At 42.6% G+C, this 21,204-nt stretch overlaps 1 protein-coding gene across 3 annotated transcripts in view; it reads right to left on the bottom strand.

Annotated features, from left to right (window-relative positions):
* LOC126175499 (venom carboxylesterase-6-like) overlaps positions 1-21,204 on the bottom strand; it is a 158,008-nt gene that overhangs the window by 75,969 nt on the left and 60,835 nt on the right. For all 3 annotated transcript variants that reach the window (XM_049922321.1, XM_049922323.1, XM_049922324.1), the window contains exons 4-5: positions 15,549-15,734; positions 6,184-6,374 (exon numbers count right to left, since the gene is read on the bottom strand). In XM_049922321.1, coding sequence (XP_049778278.1) covers positions 6,184-6,374; positions 15,549-15,734 — 377 coding nt within the window. The remainder of the gene's footprint in view (positions 1-6,183; positions 6,375-15,548; positions 15,735-21,204) is intronic.

Genomic DNA, 21,204 nt, shown 5'->3' with positions numbered 1-21,204 from the left:
TAACGGCTCAGAAGGACTGCTCGCCGATTGGACAGCGGAGGTTCAGCAGTCTCAGCATAAAGGCTTTCCACAGGGCTGGTGTAAAAAGCTCCAGACACTAAACGTAATCCATGGTGGTGGATAGAGTCGAGACGCCGAAGAATAGACGGCCGAGCAGAGGAGTAGACTATGCTTCCATAGTCCAATTTCGAACGCACTAAGGCGTGATAGAGGCGGAGAAGGACCACTCGGTCCGCTCCCCAGGAGGTACCATTCAGGACACGGAGGGTGTTGAGGGATCGCAGACAGCGAGCCGAAAGATAGGAAACGTGGGAGGACCAGCACAGTTTTCTGTCAAACATAAGACCCAAGAATTTAGTGACGTCCGAAAACGGAAGGTTGACAGGTCCTAGATGTAAGGAGGGTGGAAGAAACTCCTTACGTCGCCAAAAATTAACACAAATGGTCTTACTGGGAGAAAAACTGAAGCCGGTTTCGATGCTCCAAGAGTGGAGGCAATCGAGACATCCTTGAAGACGTCGTTCAAGAAGGCTGGTCCGTTGAGAGCTGTAGTAGATTGCAAAATCGTCCACAAAGAGGGAGCCCGAGACATCAGGAAGGAGACAATCCATAATTGGATTGATGGCAATGGCAAACAGTACAACACTCAGCACGGAGCCCTGGGGTACCCCGTTTCCTTGGGAGAAAGTACGGGAGAGAGTAGTGTTCACCCGCACCCTAAATGTGCGCTCTGCCATAAATTCGCGAAGAAAAAGGGGCAGCCGACCTCGAAAGCCCCAAGAGAACAGTGTGCGGAGGATACCTGTCCTCCAACAGGTATCGTATGCTCTCTCCAGACCAAAAAATATTGCTACTGTTTGGCGTTTCCGGAAAAAATTATTCATGATATAAGTGGAGAAAGCAACTAGATGGTCAACTGCAGAACGATGCTTTCGGAATCCGCATTGGGCAGGTGTTAAAAGACTGCGGGATTCCAGCCACCAAGCTAGACGGTAATTCACCATACGCTCCAAAACCTTACAGACACTACTCGTGAGAGAAATGGGGCAATAGGTAGAGGGGAGATGTTTGTCCTTTCCAGGTTTCGGAAAAGGAACAACGACAGCTTCCCGCCATCGTCGGGGAAAAGTACTGTCGCTCCAAATTCGATTATAAAGGCGAAGGAGGTAACGCAGACTATGGGTTGATAAATGCAGCAACATTTGGACGTGGATACCATCCGGTCCTGGGGCGGAGGAGCGAGAAGAAGAGAGTGCATGTTGGAGTTCCCGCATGGAGAAAACAGTATTGTAGCTTACGCGATTTGGAGAGGAGAAAGCAAGAGGTCGCGCTTCCGCTGCACGTTTCTTCGGGAGAAACGCTGGCGGGTAATTGGAAGAGCTCGAAATCTCAGCAAAGTGCTGACCCAATGAGTTAGAAATTGCGACGGCGTCCACTAATGTATCATGCGCAACAGTGAGCCCAGAGACCGGGGAGAAACTAGGCACGCCTGAGAACCGTCGAAGCCGACTCCAAACATCCGAGGAGGGAGTGAAGGTGTTAAATGAGCTAATAAAGAATGTCCAGCTTGTCTTCTTGCTATCGCGGATGACGCGACGGCATCGCGCACGGAGCTGCTTATAGCGGATACAGTTGGCCAAAGTAGGATGGTGACGGAAAATGTGAAGAGCACGTCGCCGCTCACGTAGTGCGTCACGGCATGCCTCGTTCCACCAAGGAACTGGGGGGTGCCGGGGCAATTCGGAAGTGCGTGGTATTGAACGTTCCGCAGCTGTAAGAATACTGTCGGTAATATGTGTGACCTCATCGTCGACGCTGGGAAAGCAACGGTCATCGAATGTCGCTAGAGACGAAAAGTGTGTCCAATCGGCTTGGGCAAACTTCCAGTGTCGCGGGCGCATATATGGCAGTTGAGGCTGCAATCGGAGGACACATGGAAAGTGGTCACTCAAGTGTGTATCATCAAGGGCGAACCATTCGAAGCGCCAAGCTAGCGGAACAGTAGCGACCGCAAGGTCCAAATGAGATAAATTTGTCGTGGAGGCAGACAAAAATGTGGGGACCCCAGTGTTGAGGCAAACTAGATCCGCTTGGTGGAAGACGTCTAGCAATATGGAGCCACGTGGACAAGGATGTGGAGATCCCCAAAGCGGGTGGTGGGCATTGAAGTCCCCAACCAGCAAATAGGGGGGTGGAAGCTGACCAAGAAGATGAAGGAGATCAGCTCGTGCCATTGGTGTGGACGATGGAATGTATACAGTACAAAGAGAGAACGTGTATCCGGAAAGGGAAAGACGGACGGCGACAGCTTGGAAGGAAGTGTTTAAGGGGATTGGGTGATAAGGGAGAGTATCAAGGAGAAGAATCATGAGTCCTTCATGGGCTGGAGAGCCTTCAACAGAGGGGAGATCATAGCGGACGGACTGAAAATGAGGGAGAACAAAGCGGTCATGGGGACGCAGCTTTGTTTCCCGAAGACAGAAGATGACCGGCGAGTAGGATCGTAAGAGGATCAACAATTCATCCCTATTGGCTCTAATGCCGCGGATATTCCAGTGCATAATGGACATGGGGTGAACAGAAAATGGAGGAATGTGACCAAAGTTGCTGTCAACTCAAAGACTGCTTGGAGCTAGCGACCGACAGCATGGAATGGCAGTCAGCCGAAGGCAGAAGATCCTGATCCATAGGTTGGTCAGGAGCAGCTCCTGCCACCAGCGATCGGCCGGTTGACCGGCCACCAGCAGTGCGCCTCAGCGACACAGAAGACGGCCGAGGGCGATTTCCGCCAGGTGGTGCTGTAGATGGGACACGCCTTGGCGGAGAAGGAGAGGAACTGGGTTTCTTTGTAGCCTTCTTAGAAGTATGATGTTTAGATGAAGGAGGAACCGATGGTTGGGAAGTTGCGGTACATAAAAACTCTTCACGAGTATGCTCTTTTTTGGAAGGCTTGGTGTCTGACTTTTGGGCTCGAGATTTAGCAGAACCCGATGAAGGGTGAGCCATAGAGTGGGCAGGCGAAAGTGGTGAGGTTGAACGGGCGATCTTTGCGCTGGCTGTTCTGACGACCGTGCCACTAAAGGTGAGGTCGCAAGTCTGTGTGGCCGCCTCCTTTGTTGGCCGAGGAGAAGCAAGGACAGTGCTGTATTTTCCTGTCTGAGGAACGGTGGGCTGGCGACTGGCGAATAATTTTCGAGCAGCAAAGGTCGACACCTTTTCCTTCACTCTTATTTCCTGGATGAGCTTTTTGTCCTTAAAAACAGGGCAATCTCGAGAGGAAGCAGCGTGGTCACCCATACAGTTGATGCAGCGAGGGGATGGAGGTGGACAAGCACCCTCATGGGCATCCTTGCCACACGTAACACATTTGGCCGGATTGGAACAGGACTGGCTGGTGTGATTGAACCGCTGACACCGATAGCAACGCGTAGGGTTTGGGACATAAGGGCGAACAGAAATTATCTCATAGCCTGCTTTGATTTTCGATGGGTGTTGAACTTTGTCAAATGTCATGAAGACAGTGCGGGTTGGAATGATGTTCGTGTCAACCCTTTTCATAACTCTATGAACAGCCATTACGCCCTGGTCAGACAGGTAGTGCTGAATTTCTTCGTCAGACAATCCATCGAGGGAGCATGTATAAACGACCCCACGCGAGGAATTTAAGGTACGGTGCGGTTCCACCCGGACAGGGAAGGTGTGGAGCAGAGAAGTACGCAGCAATTTTTGTGCCTGGAGGGCACTTACTGTTTCTAACAACAGGGTGCAATTCCGTAATCTGGAACAAGACTTTACAGGACCTGCAATTGCGTCGACACCTTTCTGAATAATGAAAGGGTTGACCGTGGAGAAGTCGTGACCTTCATCAGACCGAGAAACAACAAGGAACTGTGGCAACGATGGAAGAACTGTCTGTGGCTGAGACTCAGTGAACTTACGTTTGTGAGCAGACATAGTGGAAGGTGAGGAAACCATTGCGGAAGAATCCCCCATGATTACCAGCGTCTCCAATGGCGTGCTCCTCCCTTGTGGGGAGCCTCACTGAGGGCACTCCTGCCTTAGGTGATTGTTCACACCTCAGGTCACACCTCCCGACAAACGGACGGAGGGACCAATCGACACTTTCGGAAGGTATCAGCTCAGGTAATCACCCCTGCCTGGGCCTGGCCGTTACCAGGGGGTACATACGTGTCCTACCTGTCTACCCGGGGCGGGGAATTACGCGTTACCCCGTCACCGGCTACGCATGGAAGTGCGTGGGTCGGCCTTCAGACACGCACAGGGAGGAAAAAAAGAGAAAGGGAAAGGAAAGAAGAGGGGTCTCAAACGCCGCAGCGGAGAAAAGTGCAGAGAGAAGCGGGAAGGAAAAGAGAAGGACAGAGGAAGGACGAAGACTTGCAAGTATAGAAAGCAAGGAATTTTTAACAGTTAAGAGCATCCGTCTCCGGACGTAGGCACAAACCATACTCCCAGAGGGGAAGAAAGGGAAGGAAAGAGCCAGAGGTGAGGGGGGGCCAAGATGGGGGAGGGGGAAGGAGGAGGAAAGGGAAGGTATGCAGCCCGGAAAGGAAGGAGGGCCACACTAGCTCGGGGTCCCGTGCTCTCTACGCACGTGTCCACAAAAGAGTTGTGAAACCCCTGGGGGGTTGGATGTGGTTGTCCACCCTAGAGAACATGTCAGGAGCTTATATGCCTCTTTTGATCTCCGATAGCAGCGTTTTTCTGCTGTTTCCCTTCTCTGCCCTGCCACAACAGGGCATGTCACCCATATGAAAAGAACTTTATGGTTCAGTTGACTTTTGGTAGCTTATTACATGAAACTGAAAGAACTCAAAACTAATTTTACACCTCAGAATGAATTTCAAGTCTACAAAAATTTTGCATGTGCCTCAGCAGTACATGGGATTCCCACAACCCTTCTGATGATAAATGAGACACTTTATAGCATATCCCTCCATATTATGTCACTTTATAGACTATATTTTCCCCTCAAATTGGATTTTATGTATGTGTGTTTTTACATGAGCAGGTATGGTAACTTTGAACTTCTGTATCTAAGAAACAGATAAAGCTATCAAGAAATGTTCAAGGTTGTTCAAGACCAGTATCTTAGGAATATATTACAGAAATTACAGCCATTTCCTGTGCATAGCTGTCTTGGAATCTGGGGCTCATGTTTTTGGGGTGTTTCTCAGTAACAGATAGAGATTTTTGAAAACAGGAAGATGGCTTTTCTCAATAAATGCCTAGATAATATAACGTTCAAATCTGAGCAATTTGCTGCAGTTATTTATTATTTAGATTTTGCCTCACACTGGATTTTACATGCTTATTTTGCATGTATTTGTAAAGTAACTTTGAATCTCTGTATCTTGGAAACAGTAAAGATATCAATAAAAATTTCAGCTATTTGCTGTACATAGCCATTTTTGATTCCACAGCTCGGTTTTGGTATGAAAAAATGAATTTTTTTTTGGCGGGAGAGGGGGGGGGGGGGTGTTCTAAGAAAACATCCATGAACTAACAATGCTTCCAAAAGCCCCTTAAGGCCCTTCATAGACCACATCAAATGCGAAAAGAACTAACCTATTTGCTTCATTTCCTTAAGCAGCAGGAAGCGTGTAATGTTCAGCAACACTAAGACGATCATTCTGTTGACTATACAAGTGGTTCCTAGTCCAAGGGTTATCCAAAACACTTTAACCTTGAACTATGAATAGAATCCAAGGCACAAGTGCAAAAGAATCCCATTTTTATGCACTGTGTTTTGGAACATATTAGGTAGTGCATCCTGTTGCATGCGTACCAACAGCTGCTACAATATTTGATATGGGCATTACACAGTGTTAATTATTTATGGATACTCTGTAGTATTACCAACTTTTGATAGCACCTGAAAGTTTACAGATTAAAGTAACCAGTGCAAGTATATATCAATGTGCTGACATGATACAAGCACAACAAAATGTATTGTGACAACAATACAGAGTCCATGTCCTCATGAAAATATCAAAGAATATATAGCCCAAAGTTCTAAGACTTGAAATGACGTCTGCGTGTATACACATGCTGCTTAATTCAGAAGAACAAGGCTCCCTATAATTAACACACATAGTTCACTCTAATAAACCCTAATACCACTCACTGTTTATTACAAAGATCTAAAATAATGTGTGTCCTTACCAGAAACTGTCTATCGGCTTCAATAATAATTCTCCCTTCTTTTTTCCTAAGACACTGCACAAGTTCAGCAGCTGATGTCCAAGAGCAGCCAACCAAGGACCCCAGTTTATTGGCATACAGTGTGGGTTCTCGAGATGAAGCCCATGGACATAAAGCAGTGCCACTCTGAGAAATAGCAGCATGAAAGAGACCTTGTAGCAGTAAAAAAAAAAAAAAAATAAATAAAAAAAAAATAAATAAAGGACTACATGTTATGCAACTGTAAACAAATAAATATACAAGGGAATATACTAAACAGACTAATAAACATGTTTGAATACTTGACAGCACTAACTATAAACAAAGCAACTAAATGTAAAGTTGTCACTAACACCCAGCTTATACAAAATAAATTTATGATGGCAGGATTATCAGAGGATGCACATTTCCTGATTAGACCTTGTGCTACAGTGTGCACAGAAAAATCAACTCTAACAAACTTCTATCGCCACACCTTTCAGTACATGACTAATACTGAAAAGCAGTTCTTTTCAGAATTTCTAACACACAAGTCATCGTCAGAAGTTTACATGAGCCCATAAGTTACACTGTGAATGCACAACAATAGATCAATTAATGTTAAAGTTCCATCCAAAGTGTTTTACCTGCTTCTAAAACTATTAGTTAAACAATGGAAAGTTCAGGATGGACTAATGACATATTCTGTACTGCTATTATAACTGTGAGTCATTCATTCATAAGAATATACATTTGTACATAGGTATGCAGTGTGGTATTTAAGAGCTGATACTTCTCTATGTTTTATTATGGGTGGTGGAAGGGACAACTTGCAACCTGGGACAGGCACTGTACATGCTATTAGAGGACATCAAACAAGAAGATAAGTTGTTGCAGAAAAGCTTCTAGAAGGCTCACATATAACTATTATAGAATAATAAGCATACAGAAACACTATGGTGATTACATTTGTTTATGTTTGGTATTAAGAAAAAATTTAAATATTACATTAAGTCAAAACGGAAAATCCAGGATCGAATGCAACAATATTATAAAAAGGAACTTGCTACTCACCATATAGTGGAGATGCTGAGTCGCTGATACGCACAACAAAAAGACGGTCACAAATAAAGCTTTTGGCCAGTAAGGCCTTTGTCTAAAATAGACCCCCCACCACTTGCAAGCACGCTCGCGAGCATGCACACACGCACTCGCACTCTCTGTGTCTCTCTGTCTCCAACCCCCCCCCCCCCCCCTCCCCCTCTGTAGTGATTCGAGAATTTCCACATAAATTCTGGAACCACTCGACCTTCTGCCACCTCAAACATGCGATGTTTCAAAGATAAGTGTGAGAGAGCCTATTTACTGTGCAACACATATCTGTGTGTGCAGGATTGACGTTTGTCATTGGAGGACAGGAGCTGCGTCAGACGAGCGGCACCGACAAGTGTTTGTCGGTCGCACCTTGGAAGCTGTATTAAAAGGACAAAGAGTGTTTATGTAATATTCTGTGGTTTATGGTACTGTGATAATTGTTAAAGAGACAGATGAAGCATGGATTGAATAGAGACTTTTACTTACTTCACGTACGGGACTCGCTAGAGGTGCAATCCAGTTTCGCACTGCTCCTCGTGTCGTCAAAACATTAAAACGTAGCGACCTAAGCGACAGGACTCTAAGAAAATGGGAATTTTAAGATGGAAATGGGAAGAAGATATTCTGAGTCGCCATAGCAACCAGGCATAACAAGATAAGAGAACTGTTTCGAGTAATGGGGTTGAGTCCAAGAAACCAAATGGAAGAGAGTTGTGAATGCAACACAATAAAAGACTTAAGAAAGTAATAGCGTCAAAGGAACGGAGAGCAGACCTCAACATTTTAGACTAAGAAGAGTTACGCTTAGAATACTTGAACTGAGAAGATTTGGTGTGGAGAGTACACAGTTCTCACACACATCGTAACCGCCACTGACACAGTAACAATCCTCACATCCGATGACGCCTGCGCCAGTGCTGCTCACCGGGGCTGACTCCACATCCGCTCGCCGACGCTGACGCTGAAACCAACATTCAATGCCGCCAGTGCTATTCACCAGCGCTGAATACACATCCGCTCACCAATGCAGCTAGAACTCTATGCTGGATAAGCGGAAAACAATAATTGTTGGAGTATAAAGTTTAAGGAACTGTTGAAATAGACTAATATTGTAGTCATTATGAGTAAAGAAGAATTTTATTTTTATGCTCACAAGGTCTAAAATGTGTAAAGTTATGGATCAAGAATAGCAACTAGGAGAAATTTCAGAACCAGCCATGGCTATTAAAGTGAGTAGTGAAATGCCTGACTGGTCTAAAGTAGTGAAATTAATCAAAGCTCAAAACGCCCAAATTACTACTTTAAGTAAAACTTTAGAAGCAGTTGTAAATGTTCAAAGTCTTAAGTTAGATTCAGTAAATACTCAGTTGAATGCTAAGTTGGATGACCAAAAGGCAGATTCAGCAACGCCAAGTGAAAAGCTCGATCCATAGAGCGCTAATTTAAGTAGAAAAATAGACACAGTGAATACTCAAGTAAATAATAAATTGGATGGTCAGAATAAAACTTTACGAGTGTTAAGCGCAAAAGTAGATGAACAAAATAAGGAATTTAGCCAGTTGCATGAAGGCATGGGAAATTTAAAGACCGAATTTGACATTTTAACCACTAAAGCGGAAAATTTTAAAACAGATTTGAAAGGTGAATTAACTAGTTCTTTAAGTAGTCAAGTCAATCAGCTGTTCACTGGCTAATCAGACACAGAGTACCAAATTCCAAGATTTAGCAAAGAAGTTAGAATTCGATATTGAAGATAAATGTAATAGTGTAGAGTCTGAATTTAGCAAAAAATTAGGATCATTACAGAGTGTATGTAATGTTACATTTGATGCTATAAAACGAAGATTACACACTTTAAAGGAAAGTGTTGAGAAGCAGGACAAACTAATTCCTGTAGTCCAATCGCAAATGGCGGGCATTAACACTCGAGATGATAATGTGGAAAGAAATTTTAAATAGAAACTAGCCACTTCAGACATAATAAATATCAGTAATCTGGAGGAACAGGTACAAGAGATGATCCAGAATGAGATTTTCACTCTGCAGCGGAGTGTGCGCTGATATGAAACTTCCTGGCAGATTAAAACTGTGTGCCCGACCGAGACTCGAACTCGGGACCTTTGCCTTTCGCGGGCAAGTGCTCTACCAACTGAGCTACCGAAGCACGACTCACGCCCGGTACTCACAGCTTTACTTCTGCCAGTACCTCGTCTCCTACCTTCCAAACTTTTACAGAGCACTTGCTCGGGAAAGGCAAAGGTCCCGAGTTCGAGTCTCGGTCGGGCACACAGTTTTAATCTGCCAGGAAGTTTCACAAGAGATGATCGACAGGAAAGTTGCTGCAAGAGTAACCTCCGACAACATGTCTCATATTTTATCTTCTGAACTTAGTAACGCTAAGAGAAATGTAGATGAACTTTGGAAAGAATTCAAACTTATACAGGACAAAGTGGAAAATAGGGTGACTTCTCCGAACATAGTATGAACTAGTGAAGTAATGACAGATTTACAATGCGAATCAAATTCAGGGTTAGCTAGGGAGTTTCCCAAGTTTAAACCAGATGGAGAAGTACACCCTACTCATTTTTTTTTAAAGGTTCAATCAAGCCTTGCCCAAGACCTGGAAAGATTAAAAAAGGAGTGAATTTGTGGTGGATTATCTTTTAGGAGAATCCTCAGAGTGGAGTACAGTAAGCATCAAAAACTTTTCGTCTTGGGCAAACTTCCATTATTCTACTTCTACATCTACATCTACATCCATACTCCGCAAGCCACCTGACGGTGTGTGGCGGAGGGTACCTTCAGTACCTCTATCGGTTCTCCCTTCTATTCCAGTCTCGTATTGTTCGTGGAAAGAAGGATTGTCGGTATGCCTCTGTGTGGGCTCTAATCTCTCTGATTTTATCCTCATGGTCTCTTCGCGAGATATACGTAGGAGGGAGCAATATACTGCTTGACTCTTCGGTGAAGGTATGTTCTCGAAACTTTGACAAAAGCCCGTACCGAGCTACTGAGCGTCTTCGACCATCATCAGTTATTTTGCTCCCCAAATAGCAAAATTCCTTTACTACTTTAAGTGTCTCATTTCCTAATCTAATACCCTCAACATCACCCGACTTAATTCGACTACATTCCATTATCCTCGTTTTGCTTTTGTTGATGTTCATCTTATATCCTCCTTTCAAGACACTGTGCATTCCATTCAACAGCTCTTCCACGTCCTTTGCTGTCTCTGACAGAACTACAATGTCATCGGCGAACCTTAATGTTTTTATTTCTTCTACATGGATTGTAATACCTAATGCGAATTTTTCTTTTGTTTCCTTCACTGTTTGCTCAATATACAGATTGAATAACATCGGGGAGAGACTACAACCCTGTCTCACTCCCTTCCCAACCACTGCTTCCCTTTCATGTCCCTCGACTCTTATAACTGCCATCTGGTTTCTGTACAAATTGTAAATAGCCTTTCGCTCCCTGTATTTTACCCCTGCCACCTTTAGAATTTGAAAGAGTATTCCAGTCAACATTGTCAAAAGATTTCTCTAAGTCTACAAATGCTAGAAACGTAGGTTTGCCTTTCCTTAATCTTTCTTCTAAGATAAGTCGTAAGGTCAATATTGCCTCATGTGTTCCAGTATTTCTACGGAATCCAAACTGATCATCCCCGAGGTCGGTTCTACTAGCTTTTCCATTCGTCTGTAAAGAATCCGTGTTAGTTTTTTTGCAGCTGTGACTTATTAAACTGATTGTTTGGTAATTTTCACATCTGTCAACACCTGCTTTCTTTGGGATTGGAATTATTATATTCTTCTTGAAGTCTGAGGGTATTTCGCCTGTTTCATACATCTTGCTCACCAGATGGTAGAGTTTTGTCAGGACTGGCTCTCCCAAGGCTGTCAGTAGTTCCAATGGAATGTTGTCTACTCCGGGGGCCTTGTTTCGACTCAGGTCTTTCAGTGCTCTGTCAAACTCTTCACGCAGTATCGTATCTCCCATTTCATCTTCATCTACATCCTCTTCCACTTCCATAATATTGTCCTCAAGCACATTGCCCTTGTATAGACCATCTATATACTCCTTCCACCTTTCTGCTTTCCCTTCTTTGCTTAAAACTGGGTTTTCATCTGAGCTCTTGATGTTCATACAAGTGGTTCTCTTATCTCCAAAGGTCTCTTTAACTTTCCGGTAGGCAGTATCTATCTTACCCCTAGTGAAATAAGACTCTACATCCTTACATTTGTCCTCTAGCCATCGCTGCTTAGCCATTTTGCACTTCCTGTCGATCTCATTTTTGAGACGTTTGTATTCCTTTTTGCCTGCTTCATTTACTGCATTTTTATATTTTCTTCTTTCATCAATTAAATTCAATATTTTTTATGTTACCTAAGGATTTCTACTAGCCCTCATCTTTTTACCTACTTGATCCTCTGCTGCCTTCACTACTTCATCCCTCAAAGCTACCCATTCTTCTTCTACTGTATTTCTTTCCCCCATTCCTGTCAATTCTTCCCTTATGCTCTCCCTGAAACTCTGTACAACCTCTGGTTCTTTCAGTTTATCCAGGTCCCATCTCCTTAAATTCCCACCTTTTTGCAGTTTCTTCAGTTTTAATCTACAGGTCATAACCAATGGATTGTGGTCAGAGTCCACATCTGCCCCTGGAAATGTCTTACAATTTAAAACCTGGTTCCTAAATCTCTGTCTTACCATTATATAATCTATCTGATACCTTTTAGTATCTCCAGGGTTCTTCCATGTATACAACCTTCTATCATGATTCTTAAACCAAGTGTTAGCTATGATTAAGTTGTGCTCTGTGCAAAATTCTACCAGGCGGCTTCCTCTTTCATTTCTTAGCCCCAATCCATATTCACCTACTACGTTTCCTTCTCTCCCTTTTCCTACACTCGAATTCCAGTCACCCATGACTATTAAATTTTCGTCTCCCTTCACTATCTGAATAATTTCTTTTATTTCATCATACATTTCTTCAATTTCTTCGTCATCTGCAGAGCTAGTTGGCATATAAACTTGTACTATTGTAGTAGGTGTGGGCTTCGTATCTATCTTGGCCACAATAATGCGTTCACTATGCTGTTTGTAGTAGCTTACCCACATTCCTCTTTTCCTATTCATTATTAAACCTACTCCTGCATTACCCCTATTTGACTTTGTGTTTATAACCCTGTAGTCACCTGACCAGAAGTCTTGTTCCTCCTGCCTCCAAACTTCACTAATTCCCACTATATCTAACTTTAACCTATCTATTTCCCTTTTTAAATTTTCTAACCTACCTGCCCGATTAAGGGATCTGACATTCCACGCTCCGATCCGTAGAACGCCAGTTTTCTTTCTCCTGATAATGACATCCTCTTGAGTAGTCCCCGCCCAAAGATCCGAATGGGGGACTATTTTACCTCCGAAATATTTTACCCAAGAGGATGCCATCATCATTTAATCCTACAGTAAAGCTGCATGCCCTCAGAAAAATTATGGCCGTAGTTTCCCCTTGCTTTCAGCCGTTCGCAGTACCAGCACAGCAACGCCGTTTTGGTTATTGTTACAAGGCCAGATCAGTCAATCATCCAGACTGTTGCCCTTGCAACTACTGAAAAGGCTGCTGCCCCTCTTCTGGAACCACACGTTTGTCTGGCCTCTCAGCAGATACCCCTCCGCTGTGGTTGTACCTACGGTACGGCTATCTGTATCGCTGAGGCACGCAAGCCTCCCCATCAACGGCAAGGTCCATGGTTCATGGGTCATGTATGGAAGTGAAACATGGATGATAAATAGTTTGGACAAGAAGAGAATAGAAGGTTTCGAAATGTTGTGCTACAGAAGAATGCTGAAGATTAGATGGGTAGATCACATAACTAATGAGGAGGTATTGAATAGAATTTGGGAGAAGAGGAGTTTGTGGCACAACTTGACAAGAAGGGACCGGTTGGTAGGACATGTTCTGAGGCATCAAGGGATCACAAATTTAGCATTGGAGGGTAGCGTGGAGGGTAAAAATCATAGAGGGAGACCAAAAGATGAATACACTAAGCAGATTCAGAAGGATGTAGGTTGCAGTAAGTACTGGGAGATGAAGAAGCTTGGATAGGATAGAGTAGCATGGAGAGCTGCATCAAACCAGTCTCAGAACTGAAGACAACAACACAACAACAATTGTGAGAGAGTCTGTTTACTGCACAACACATGTGTGTGTGCGTGTGTGTGTGCTTGTGTGCGTGTGTGCGTGTGTGCACGCGCGCAGGATTGATGTTTGTCATGGGAGGACAGGAGTTGCATCAGACGAGCGGCACAAACAAGTGTTTGCCGGTCATGCCTTGGAAGCTGTATTAAAAGGACAAGGAGTGTTTATGTAATATTCTGTGGTTTATGGTACTGTGATAATTGTTGAAGAGAGAGATGAAGCATGGATTGAATAGAGATTTTTACTTACTTCATGTACGGGACTCTCTATAGGTGAGACATGTTAATAATTTATGGTGGTTATTAAACCAACCATGATATAAATGTATATTAATAGAGTCTAATGTTTGATGACTCAGTTGGCTTAACAGAGTTTAAATGATTATACAAGGAATGGTAAAATGGTTTCCTGTTGAAGTGAAAATATACCATGATTGAACTGAAAGTTTTCTACAACTACCCAATTATTTCAAAAGTGGAGTCTAAAAGACTCCTATAACCAGCAACAGTTTTTGTAGAAGAAGCCTTTGGGAGATTGACGTAGCTGATTACCCAGAGAAGAAGATGAGCTAGACACATGAAGTCATCTGATGAGAGAGAGAGAGAGAGAGAGAGAGAGAGAGAGAGAGAGAGATGTGAGTTATGTACGCAATCCAGTTTCGCACTGCTCCTCGTGTCGTAAAAAGCGCACACATGCATGCACGCACGCACGACTGCAGTCTCAGGCAACTGAAGCCACACTGCGAGCAGCAGCACGTTTGCATGATGTGAGTGGCAACTGGGTGGGGGTAAGAAGCTGGCTCCCCCTCCCCATCCCAGCCTCCTCCTTACCTGCACCCAGTCACCACTCCCATAATGCACTGGTGCTGCTGCTTGTAGTGTGGCTTCATTTGCCTGAGGCCGCAGTCGTGTGTGTGTGTGTGTGTGTGTGTGTGTGTGTGTGTGTGTGTGTGTGTGTGTTTTTGACGAAGGCCTTACTGCCTGAAAGCTTTTATTTGTGACAGACTTTTTGTTTTGCATATCTCCAATTCAGCATCTCCACTACATGGTGAGTAGCAAGTTGTATTTGTGTGTACTGATATGAGAAGTTATTTTCTCCACCAGAAAAGCTCCACACAATCTAATTAAAAATGTTACGAGTAAGGTAGGATGAATTCTGTATCAGAATTTGAAGTGACAGAAATTATTTTTTGTGTGTATGTAATTGGAGACTTAACAGTTACGGGTGGCGTTATATGTGTAACAACCAGGATAATCAAGAGCTGATTTGGACAAAATCAGTTCTAAAACAATGAGGACATCAACAGGAAACTGTCGTTTGATACACAGAAGTGCCCAGGTTGCACAGTTGTATCTTTCATCATAATGTTGGACAAAAACCCAAACTAACTTTCCAGAAAATTAAAGACAACTAAACAAAACTATTTCTCTTGGTGCTGTCTAACTTTCAGTACATGGGTACCTCAAATACAAATATCTTAAAGTCATTAAAGAAAATATTCATGCATTAAAACTTTCAGTAAGATGGGTGAAAGACTGGGTTTTATCACTGGAAGTGGACCACAAATCTAAGATTCTCACAGTGTTTATAACAATGCTTGGAGGATAGAACAGACTTCCAAGTCAAACATTTTATCTTCCTTGCAAACTGAATGTGATAGAGTAAAGCCACTGAAATATTTATTTGTTCACTACATTCAAGGCAGCATTGTTCACTTTTCTGTGCCAGAATTTCACATGCACTGCATATTGACAATGACTGCTGTAATTACAAACTAAACCAACACAATGTTTTAGCACTAGTAAAAGAAGCTTTCATCAGTTTATAATGAGAGCAATGGCACAGAGATAATGTTAATAACCAAGAAATAAATACAGATACTGGACATTGCTATTGTTTCTGAAACAACAATACTCCTTTCACTCACAAGAAACTGCTCTTTTGAGAACTGAACAGGAAGGTATTTTTTCTTACCTCTCTTTGGATTTGTTAAATCTGTCACAATTCAGTGTATTGATTATTGTGATACTGCAATGTATATATGTATGTATGTATGTATGTATGTATGTACCTTTACTCAGTGATGATAGCATGTGGTAGTGGACACTTGCACCACCAGCATCTTGACCAAATATCGTAACAGTGTTACTGTCACCACCAAAGTGTTCAATATTCTGCTGGATCCACTTTAATGCTGCAACTTGGTCTTTTAGCCCATAATTTCCGGGTGATGCACTGTCTCCTGTGCTGAAGAAACCTGTAATGAAACAGGGTTTTAAAAGTAATAAAAATCTGCTTTATTGGATGTTTTCCATTTTCTGTTCCTGTAAAAATAGTATAAAAAAGTATACAAATGTAAGTGGAAAATTCTCTTAGACGACATTAAGGATGATACAATTTTCTATACATCTGATTATATGATAGGCAGACACAGATTAATATACAAAATGAGTTATGATTGAGACAGAACTATAAAAGGATCCAACTTTCCTTCATGCTTAGAGTTTATTTGCTTCAAAGAGAAAGAAAACAAAGAGGAAAATGAACAATTTCATGAGGAAACCACATCATTTTGATGCAGATGTCATACATGATGCACCAATTTTTACTGACTTCCACACTTTTCATCAGCCTGTGGTTGGTGAATACCATGGTGCAGAAGAAGAGGGGGGTGGGGGCGGAGGTGATTGTGCATAGTGATCATGTTAAATTTTTATAAGTCGAGCTCAGAGAAAAAAAGCAACAGACTAGGAGGAGGAAGAGTGTGTTGGGGAGGTAGAGAGGGTTACTCTACATGAAAATCTAGGTTTGAAAACTGAACCATAAGGTTTTTGGTATATACCTTATCTCAAAACTTCCTACATAAAAAAGGTGGAGTTTAAATTGCACCTATGAATTTTCATCAACATGTTGACATTTTATGTTGCCATGATTAATGCACAGGCTGGAATAGCTTCTTGTCTTCTAGAGCCACATATTCTCCCAGCAAGTATTGCAATTGCTGTCTCTAAGAACTTTATTCACCGAAACTTTCTATATTACTAGACCCTGGAAGAAAATAAGAGAAAGCAAGTAGTTTATGTACATTTCATTCAAATTGTAGGAGACACAATGGATGAATTCTATGATTATAGATAGGGAAGTACTAATTCCATGGTATGAACTTTGCCCCAACATCAGTCCTTTTGAATTTTATCTTTGAAGCCATCTACACAACTGGTATATGTACTACACGCACCTAACACACAAGCACTATCAGAATGTTAAGGCAACTTGCAAAAGCATTTGACACTATCCGGGGGTATTTAAAAGTCACAATAGTACATAGTCTAACAAGTCTATTGCAAGGCTCTCCACAGCTGAGAGAGTAAATGCCAAGGTGTAACCATCATCCACCAACAGTAACCTGTTCCTGGTAGCTACTCGGCCACCATGTAGTCGGAGAGGGCGACCAGCAGAGACTTCCACAGTGTGGTTGCGAAGGCACAATGGAAGATACTGCAGCAGAGTATGAAAAATGGCTGATGATGAAATAACAGAAGTGACAATGGAACAAATTCACCACCACTTTGCCAATAGATACACAATCAAAATTACCAGTTGTAATTGTACGTATAAATGAGTATTAGCTGTAATCCATATCAAAATCAATAACATACAGATCCACTGAGCTACATTTACAAATGAGGTATCAGGCAATTGTTAAGGAGTCAGTTATCATCACTAATAACAGTTTTGCACAGTTCAATGGCCAAATACAAGGATTTCAATTGGACACTACTTTGGCGACTTGCATGTCCCTAACTCACCTCAGTTATCCAACTGTGGAAAAGGGACCTATAGTTTAATGTGGATCCAAATAATATGTCATTTTAAGTGACTCCTCACATCACTGAGATGTAAAGGCTAGGTTAAAACACAGATTGAAAAATCTGAAATGCGACTGGGATTTGATCCTGCGACCTCCCAGCTTCCAGGTACGTACATGTTTATCGCTAGGCCACCAGCCCTGAGTTATCATCCCTGAGCATTTAGTATCAGATACACATACACAACCGATGATACACTGTAATTTAAATAATCATGATCACATGAATTTGCAAGAATGGTGAGCCCACCACATCTACACATTTCATGAACACAGTATCATGTACACCTGTCCAAACCTTACTCCCAACATATGATATGTTGGAATTTAAGATTTATTTATTGGTTAATTGATGATTTATATATTTGGCCATCAATAAAGATTCTTATCATTCAAACATGATGCAAACATTAGTGGAAGGAGTGCATAGAGACACTTCACATAAGCAGCCCATATTAATTCCTAGTTAATTATTTAATCAATTTTTGTTTTGTTTTATGTGACACACACATGTGACATAACTTGTGATTTTATACACATTAATGAACCAATAGACTTAGAAAGAACTGTGAACTCAGCAAATGGCGAGGGAAGAGAGGTGCTCATCTCGACATATTGATTGTACACTGAAGAGCCAAAGAATCTGGTACACCTACCTAATATCATGTAGGGCCCCCACGAGCACACGGAAGTACCGCAACACGATGTGTCACAGACTCTGCTAATGACTGAAGTAGTGCTGGAGTGAACCAACACCACAAATCTTGCACGGCTGTTCATAAATCTGTAAGGGTATGAGCATGTGGAGATTTCTTCTGAACAGCACGTTGCAAGGCATCCCAGATAAGCTTGGTAATGTTCACGTCTGGGGAGTCTGGTGGCCAGTGAAAGTGTTTAAACTCAGAAGAGTACTCCTGGAGCCACTCTGTGCCAACTGTGGCCATGTGGGGTGTCGCATTGTCCTGCTGGAATTGTCCAAGTCTGTCAGAATGCACACAGGACATGAATGGATGCAGGTGATCAGACAGGATGCTTATGTATGTGTCACCTGTCAGAGTTGTATCCAGACGAATCAGGGGTCACTCCAACTGCACATGCCCCACACCATTACTGAGCCTCCACCAGCTTGAACAGTCCCCTGCTGACATGCAGGGTCCATGAATTCACATCCGTCACTTGATACAATTTGAACCAAGACTAATCTGCCCAGGCAACATGTTTCTAATCATCAACAGTCCAATGTCAGTGTTGATGAGCCCAAGCGAGGCAAAAAGTGTTGTGTCATGCAGTCATCAAGGGTACACGAGTGGGCATTTGGCTCCAAAAGCCCATATCGATGATGTTATGTTGAATGGTTCACACACTGACACTTGTTGATGGTCCAGCACTGAAATCTGCAGCAATATGTGGAAGGATTGCACTTCTGTCACATTGATTTTCTTCAGTCTTCATTGGTCCCGTTCCTGCAGGATCTTTTTCCGGCCACAGCGATGTCGGAGATGTTATGTTTTCAGAATGAGATTTTCACTCTGCAGCGGAGTGTGCGCTGATATGAAACTTCCTGGCAGATTAAAACTGTGTGCCCGACCGAGACTCGAACTTGGGACCTATGCCTTTCGCGGGCAAGTGCTCTACCATCTGAGCTACCGAAGCACGACTCACGCCCGGTACTCACTGGCAGAAGTAAAGCTGTGAGTACTGGGCATGAGTTGTGCTTCGGTAGCTCAGATGGTAGAGCACTTGCCTGCGAAAGGCAAAGGTCCCGAGTTAGAGTCTCGGTGGGGCACACAGTTTTAATCTGCCAGGAAGTTTCATGTTATGTTTTACCGTGTTTCTCATATTCATGGGACACTCATGAAATGGTCATATGGGAAAATCCCCACTTCATTGCTACCTCGGAGATTCTGTGTCCCATCGCTCATGTGCCAACTATAACACCATGTTCTTCACTTACATCTTGATAACCTGCCATTGTAGCACCAGTAACCAATCTAACAACTGTGCCAGACTTGTCTTACATACATGCTGCTGACCGCAGTGCCAAATTCTGCCTGTTTATGTGTCTCTATATTTGAATAGGCATGCCTATACCAGTTTCTTTGGCGCTTCAGTGTCTATGTACAATATGAAAAATTTGAATTGCAGCCAATTTTATTAAACTCAGCAGTTATATTGTAGTTTGGCTTGGAGGGGGCGGGGGGGGGGGGGGGGGGGGGTATTGTAAGACTGTGCATCAGCATGCTCTTTGTCTGTATCTGTTAGTCATGCATGGATGCAAGAGGTCAGTTGGTATAAAAGTTAAAGTGATTGTTTTTGGGTAATGAAATGGGTGCACAAGTTTATACTTGTGGGTGTTGGACCTGAACACCTCAGGACTGTTAATAATTTAGCAGTTTTTCACACTTGTTTCTGGCATGTAACAGTAACATATTCACATAGATTCAAAGTATGTTGAACTACATTTTCATGAGTTAGCTACAGGATTTTTACAAATTTGTGGTGCTTCATGACTATGTATCTGTACACCTTTTTGATAAATAAATACATATTGGAGTCTGGAAGCACATGTTCTGCAAATATGCAAACTTAACACTACAGACAATGTTTTATTGATTTATCCATTCATTTCAACAAATTTCTTTGTGTTATTCATTATTGTGTTGATGAAGATTTCAAATAAATCATTTATGTTATCTAATCACACATTCTTTCAGTTGGCTACTATTGCTAACCCTTCAAGATTGCACCATTCATTTAATATTTCGCTAACTTGCCCAATACACGTTTGTTTGAGCACTTTATGTTTTGTAAAACCTTTTCCATTTTTAGCGAGTAAAGCTTCAGCACATACAAGTAAGGTGTGCAACTCAGCCTTACAACATAAGAAATGAGCTACCATCACTCTGGTTCTTACACTGGCTTTATCTGCTTATACCAGTAACCAGACCTGCTACTTTGTCTTAGGCAGCCACATAGGGAAGTGATATGTGAGGACATTACAATGTGCATGAGCATAGACAAGAGGAGGATATTTTTGATACTGTCGATCAGCTTCTGACCTGACAATTTCACTAATAAACTAAGAGTAGCAGCCATATTTCCCAGCCCTGGCTTTAAGGATAAGTGACATGCCCCATAACAAATTTCCACAGCTCAGCCACCTGCTTCATAGTAGTTGCTGACACCAGGTTTCTTATCTTATAGTGGGCACCAAAAGTTGGCAATGCTATGTAAACTCGCATCAGCAAGGTTCTTTTTAGGTGGGCAGCAATGAAGCAGATGCAACTCAGTCCTCCTCTGTACTTGAGGTCTAGGCAATCAGTCACCACTTCAACTCTGGGTACCATCATCTCACAATACGGGTCCTAGACAGCCTTCCAAACATACTTATCCTACTCTGTGATTGCCTCTACATTCATCTCCAGAGGCTAATACCTCCAGAGCCTCTTTGCCTGTGTCAGTACCACAATGAATGCCACACTGTGGTTGTGAAGTTATGACAGTTCATACGGAGGCAGTGTAACAATCGCACCAAGGAAACAGCATGATGGCAGTCTGGTTTCAGCACAGCTCAAATGTGATAGAGCAGCACTGTATAAGTCACCTTTGCATACCTTTTTTGTTGTTTTTATTATTATCACCCTGAATTTGAATAGCAAATTATGGAAGAAGGCTATTAACAGAGAAGGTTTCAACACAGCAGACAGAACAGCACTTGTCGCAAAAAGTAGAACAGCTGTGTGTGGATAACAAAGAATTAAACACATAAACAGGCTTCATAAAGGAACATACACACATAAACAGGCTTCATAAAGGAACATACAATCCTGATCCCTACACCACATTTTAACACAGTACA

Source organism: Schistocerca cancellata, chromosome 3 (genome assembly GCF_023864275.1).
Source record: "Schistocerca cancellata isolate TAMUIC-IGC-003103 chromosome 3, iqSchCanc2.1, whole genome shotgun sequence".
Classification (NCBI taxonomy): Eukaryota; Metazoa; Arthropoda; class Insecta; order Orthoptera; family Acrididae; genus Schistocerca; species Schistocerca cancellata.
The sequence above is the reverse complement of the archived record's forward strand: the minus strand, read 5'-3'. Positions and strand labels throughout refer to the sequence as shown.